This window comes from Xiphophorus maculatus, chromosome 5, assembly GCF_002775205.1.
Source record: "Xiphophorus maculatus strain JP 163 A chromosome 5, X_maculatus-5.0-male, whole genome shotgun sequence".
Lineage (NCBI taxonomy): Eukaryota > Metazoa > Chordata > Actinopteri > Cyprinodontiformes > Poeciliidae > Xiphophorus > Xiphophorus maculatus.
Genome location: NC_036447.1, coordinates 15400470 through 15407259, shown reverse-complemented (window position 1 = coordinate 15407259; position 6790 = coordinate 15400470). Strand labels below are relative to the sequence as shown.

The 6790-nt window shown below is 37.7% G+C and overlaps 1 protein-coding gene across 2 annotated transcripts; it reads left to right on the top strand.

The window, feature by feature from the left end:
• Window positions 1–762: 762 nt before the first annotated feature.
• On the top strand, window positions 763–6181 carry fabp2 (fatty acid binding protein 2). 2 transcript variants are annotated; one of them, XM_023333126.1, is made up of 4 exons: window positions 763–854; window positions 5452–5624; window positions 5748–5855; window positions 5997–6181. In XM_023333126.1, exons 2-4 carry the CDS (start codon window positions 5460–5462, stop codon window positions 6045–6047), a joined length of 324 nt encoding a protein of 107 aa, XP_023188894.1. In that variant the 5' UTR covers window positions 763–854; window positions 5452–5459; the 3' UTR covers window positions 6048–6181. The 2 variants fall into 2 exon arrangements, with proteins under 2 accessions (XP_023188894.1, XP_005807197.1); XM_005807140.2 differs by lacking the exon at window positions 763–854 and adding an exon at window positions 4958–5121.
• The last annotated feature ends 609 nt before the right edge of the window (window positions 6182–6790 follow it).

Here is a 6790-nt window from a genome sequence, read left to right as displayed (position 1 = left end):
TGCTTCCCCATTTTTAAGTTGAGGTCAGGTTCATTCCTAAAGCATAATTTTAGCTTGCTTGGTCAACTCTAGGACCAATTCTGGACTGGACTTTTAATCTTGTTGGAAAGCTCAACTTTGTCCATGTTTCAGATATCATTGACTTGAGGCGAAAATCTAGAACTGGGGCATAATCTTCTTTCCTGATATATTCCATTCGCTTTGCAAATACACTCACACCAAGACAGACCCTCACATGATGCTGCCACCACTGGACTGGTCAGTTGGTACCTGACACTTATTAGATACTCATAATTACTTCATTGTCATAAAGCAACGACTTCTCCAAGCATTGCTTTGTTATTAAATTATTAAATTACCAGAGACTGAAAAGCTGATGTGTCCCAAGTAACAGAGACTTCAAGAAGAAGGTTCTTCAGTCTGCTGGAACAAAATGTTGCTTTTAAACACTAAATTCTGCACCTCACTACAAAGTTACGCTTTTCACCATGAAGAATGGTGCTGGCATCATAATGATATGGGGGAGCTTTTCACAGGAATGTAAAATAAAATTGGTGGATAATTTGATTCAACATGTCAGAAAACTACCATAAATACACAGCAAAGGCGACACAGACAATAAAGTGAATGTCTGGGAGTGGCCAAATCTAAATCCATAATATCATGTTTATTATATGTAGTCATTCACCTTTCTGTCAGGGTTATCTAGTCAGGATATAGTCTGCATTTCACTGTTATAAAAAAAGAGAAATTTCAAAGTTCAGGCACATCTATGTTGGCTGGGGAGGAATTACACAATATTTCTGGATGGCTTTTTTGCTTGCATGATTCTGTTGAGAGAAACTAAACCCAAGGTAAAACAAAAATGTATGTTTTTTGTTATAATTTTACTGTATGTTGCAATATCCTGCTCTGCTATTACATAGTTTGAATGTTGTTATCATATTTAAAATTTTATGGCAGGTGTTGCATAGAGAAGAAGCAATATACGAAGCAAAGTGTAACATTCTAAGGTTAATTTAATCCCATAGCTTATAAAAAAATCCTCTAATTAAACTCTAAATGATAAGAGTTAAATCTTTTCTTTCCCTTCACTCCTAGAAGGACAGTAAGACGGCCTTTGACTTGTGCGGTTATTTTCAGGTGGGTTAGATAAAACGCTGGAAGAATTCTGGGTGGAAAGAAACTTTTAAATACTGCAAAATAACTCTGGTCTTCTTAGTTTATGATTTTCTAAGGTAAAACTCTCTCTAAACAAAGTTGTAATTTATCTGTCTTCACTAGCTGACATAAGGCTATAAAATCAGTGTTATTGTTCCAGCATGTTGCCAAAGATCATTATTTCATTTAACCTTAGTTTAGCTTTAAAACCTTGACATCTAAAATCTCTTGACACAATGCCCCCTCCTGGCAGGGCTTCAGGCACCTGAATAAGATAATGAATGATAGAAACATCACATCAAACAAAGAATAGGCAATCATTATATATAATGACACACATTGTAGATCAAACATTCATATTACCTTGTACTGCATTTTATCAGACATATTAAATGTGTCCGATTGAGATTAATTGAATAAAATCCTGATCAGCAAAAGAAATGAATATGCATAGACTCATAAATCTTCAAGCACCACAGTAATTTGTCTTTTGAAATTGAGATTATATTTGTTGTCAAAATAAGTAGACTGGATTTAGCTAAAAAGTAACTACATGGTGCCTTAACAATACCACAAGTTCGTTGGACTTCGCCTTGTAGGCTTGTCTGGACTGTGATTGGCTGGTCTGCCTGTCAATCATGGTCGACGACAACCTATCAGAGCCTTAATGGACCTTACCAGAGGAGCCGCTTTTCATTGGCTGATGTCCATTCTACGTGGTCACGTGCGTGGCCGTCTCACAAACACACGCTTCCCGTTAGCTAAGAACAGCATAATGGCAGAACTGATACAACTTCTACACCTTGAAGCCTGTCTGCTACACAGTCTTACTAGCTAAACAGATCAATATGCAATGTGTCTGTATCTGACATACACTAAAGATTTTATTTGAGCAGAAAAGGCTTTGGACTAAACTGTTACTCGGTTAGCCACGTTAGCACCAAGTACAGCTAGTCAATCAACCATCGCTGTGTTCAGGGAAGCGCTGATTAATAATCGAGAAATAAATATCAAGCCTGGAAACTTGATATCCTAACGGACTGAATGTTATGTTTTTAACTTAATCTTTGCTCGTCTTGCGGGGCGCAGGCGGTTGCCACGGTAACAGTTGTGCTTAAACTACAAAGAGAGAGAGAGAGTAAAAAGGTAGGAGTGGTTTTGAGTTGATCACCTGTTCGGGTTATTCTACCTTTGCTGTGACGCATTACAGCAGCTGTAGTTTCTAAACGTTGGACTAATTACCTCGTTCATTTGTGAGTATTCATCATTCACAACAAACATCAAATAGAACAAATATATTTCATACACAACAAATGGCTTCTACCGTGGTAATTATGTGAAATTAAATTAATTATATCCCAACTTCAGAAGATTTGCCTTTACCTTTGCAGAGCTCTTTGGTTCCTCCTATCAGTCTGTAGCTTCTCATATTGATGTCATCAAACCAAATTTCAGATCTACCATAACTGACTGACACCTGCTGGCCTCAGGTTTGCAACCAGCTTGTGACTGAGAAACCAGTAACCTCCTCCCAGATGATGACATGAACTTGTTAGTTCCTCTGTCCATTGTAGTAGCTGATATATTGTGAAAATCCGGAAGAAATGATGCACTAATCGAGTCATGTTTACATAGTAACCACCGCCGCGAGGCTTTGCTTGTGAGACTTGCGGTCACGTGGGTCGGTTGTGGGCGGAGCTTGGTAAGGTCCATGTGTTGGAACTTTCTCTAGTGTTTCAGAACGGGTGTTCTTTTGTAGTAGCTAGCAATAGTTCAATAGTTTAGCAACTGTATTATCAAAAAGGAGTTATAAATGTGTTATTTGCTGATCATTTTGTTTTGTTGCATCAAGAATTGTAAGTTGAGTGACAATAAAAGGACGCCACATCTTTGAACAGATGCCTGCGGTTTTTTCATATACAAATCACTACGCCCTTTAGTTCATCTTTACAATTAGTTTTTTTTAGAGTTCTGCAACTTTAATCACATGCTAAAGAGTTTGGATCCTTCAAGGACATATGTCTTTTTTATACAGCCACGTTATCATTTCTTCCGCTCTAGCAAAAGTGATAGACAATTGATAAAATACTGATACTCAGGCACAGATAAACGGCTTGTGATATGACATGCGTTAACGATAAGCATCCACTAGACCAACTCAAGTATGTCTCAAGCTTGACTGTTGGTTTCATCACCTCAGTCAAAGTAGAAAGGTCTTCTTTTTGATAAAAGTGCAGATATTGAGGTATTTATGTCACACTGAATAAAAACATAAGGAACTCCAATAAAAAAAAAAGAAGACTGACAAGTTATCAGGGACAAGATAGAAATCCCTGACAAGCAAAGAACTTTAATCATCTCTTTGTGAGGTGTAAGTCTTTGTTCCTGCAACCTGTAACAGCTATGCAAATCCAGCGTCAATGCAATTGATTAGTGTATTTGGCCGCTTTCTTCTCTTCTGTGTCTTTTCAATGAAAATGCTCCGTTTCATTTGATTTGGAGTCATGAAGTTGTGTTGCATAATTGCATTTTCCTGAAACAGCTACTGGAAATCACCAAGTACATTCCCCAACTCATAGTCAAACCTCCAACAAAGGATGTGCTTTCACTGGCCTCAGTTTTTGGATTAATTTAGAGCAAGTCTTAGAATTAGTTTAGATCACATATCTGTGTAAGCTCTTGTGTGGTAATAGCTTTAAATATCAAAGGTCATCCTTATCAGTAATTGTTTGATTTAGGTCAAAGACATTGAAGAAAGGGTATGACTAGCTAAACCAATGAACAAAACAGTTATATGAAGAGCTTTGGTAACTTGATTGAATAGTATCATTAAAAGGGAGGATTAAATTCAGTCAGATTTAATGGTAGGTAAAAATATATTCGCATCATTTAGTTCTGTGTTTCTCAAATGATTGTAGAAACACCAGTGGTGGAACTTGGGCTGCCTTTAGTGGTACTTAGAGGCAATGTTGGAATCAATTACAAAAACAAACTATTTATTATGCAAAATCAATAAATACACCAGCAAAAAAGTAATTTAATCTAAAACTTCTAAACAGAGCAGCACAGTGAGCAGAAGTCCTGGTGCAAGCGAAGTGGGATCATGTGCTGCTGATCATTTCGAGTCCCATCCATTGCCTTTTATAGTTGAGATTTTCAAACAGTGTAGCAACAGGTTGTGTACTTTTGAGGTCAAGCATATAACCAGAGGTGAATACAAATAGTTCAGTCAGTAGTTTGAATGCTTTTATTACTAAGTTTTATGTTCAAGGTAGTTGATATAGCTGGGCATATTCTGACTTTCTAACATGGAAATCCAAATTCTGAGCGATTAATTCTTTACATCTTGAAAAGTAGAAATCTTCTGTGTAAAAATGACAATGTGTGTTTAAATCATATCTTTGAACCAGTCATATTTTTTCTTATTCTAACAACAAACTTAAAGTCCAAGTCCTGTTGTGCTTCTGTTTTAAAATATTTTTGAGTCGGTGTTTACCAAGGAGGAAGGAAGAGGGTTGCAAAAAGTTTAGGAGCCAGTTCCATTGAGGTCCCCTTCTTAAATTTTCCTTCAATAGTCAGACACAGAACACCTGTCGTAATTTTCCATTGATATGTGATAGTTTGCTGAACACACAATGCCACCACCCTATGTAAACACACACACACACACACACACACACACGCCCCCACACACAAGTTCAGGAAGAAAGCTAAGCATTCAGTAATTCATAAAGTGTTTGCTGTGGATAATGCCTTGAAAAACCCTGAGCTTTAAACGGCCACATCATCACGCAGATGACGAGATAAGAGCGTACGCAGCTTAAAAGGAGCGCCGCACTCGCAGTAGGACGGTCCTTTCTGCACAGTGGTTCAGCTCGCCTCAAGCAGTCAACATGACCTTCAACGGCACCTGGAAGGTGGATCGCAATGAAAACTATGAGAAGTTTATGGAACAAATGGGTGAGCTTTGTCAGACTGGAGATAACTAGTATCAGTCTGTTTAAAAGCATGCTTTTTAGGTAAAGAAGTGACCTTAATACTCACAGAAATTGATGAGGTACTTTATGGAGGAATGATCAAATTCAGGTACTTATATTCAGATGGTGAACTACTAATTACAGATTGACTAAGACAAGTTTTGGTCATCTAAGTTTTATTTGCAAACTGTTGATTGCATGAACACTTTCTAGTTCTTGATTTGGCTTTTGAACTCTTACTTCCACTTTACAAAGACACAAAGGACGTACTTGTTTATAACCCACTGAGCATGTTCAACGTGTCTGATGACAGGAGTAAACATGGTGAAGAGGAAGCTGGCCTCTCATGACAACCTGAAGATCACCATCGAACAGACTGGAGACAAGTTTCATGTGAAGGAGAGCAGCAATTTCCGCAACATTGAAATAAACTTCACCCTGGGAGTCAACTTTGAGTACAGCCTGGCAGATGGAACACAACTATCAGTAAGAAAAAATATAGCCGCATCAATTTCAGCTCAAACTTTCTGCCCAAACATCTGATATATGCGATAATTATTAAGACTACACTTTTATACGAGATCTTTTTGGTCATGTGTTAAACCACAGGGTGCCTGGACCATGGAGGGTGACACTCTTAAGGGGGTTTTCAACAGGAAGGACAACGGAAAACCGCTGACAACAGTCAGAACCATCCAAGGAGACGAACTCGTTCAGGTAAAGAGTTTGATTGTACGCCTCCATGCCAATTCTAGCGCTGCAGTGTCAGAACACTTGTAAAACAATGAAGATATAGTTTTAAATTATATGTTGGTATGTGAGATCTAACGCAAAATTTCATATTTTTGTTTTCAACAGACCTACAACTACGAAGGTGTGGATGCAAAGAGGATTTTCAAGAGAAGTTAGACCCGTCTTCTTTACTAAACTAAGTGAATTATGAAATCATGTACAGTATTGTGTTGAACTGTCACATACATTCAAAAGTGCCAGATTTGTGATGCATTTTTATACCTGCATTAATAAAATTAGAACAGCCGGTTCTCTGTTTTTTCTCGTCTGATTTTGAAAAAAAACACCCATCCTTTTTGAGTGAGCTTTGTGTGCAATCATAACACAGGAAGGTGACTAATATAGGAGTGGTGCGGTAATTAAAACTTTATTCAACAATAAGTAAAAATAAAGATATATTATCTCCAAAAGTAGAAAGTGTAGACAGATTTAACAATAGCATTTTTCAAATGAATCTGAAACTGGACATGTCAGAAAGCATGCAGTGGATTATCAACAGCTTAATGGAGAAGACCACACACACAGAGGTGTGAAGGGAGATCCAGTGAAACTCTTGCATGTTATCTGATGACTAACACCAATGGACACAAAAGCCTGGATAAGATCGGATAAGAGCTGTCACATAATGTGGAAAATGTCCTCTTTAGCCCCCCGATTGTTGATGTTGATGCTAAACAGGGTAATTAGATTATGTCTCTGTGTGTTCAAAACACAGGATAAAAGATATGTTTCACAGTAACACCATCTATCAATGCATGGAGAGCTCCCCCGGTTTCCTCTGCAGGACTTGGCTTCCCACTCATACTTAACATTTTTAGCTACATTTGTCAATAAAGAGCCTACTTCAAAATAATTTTATT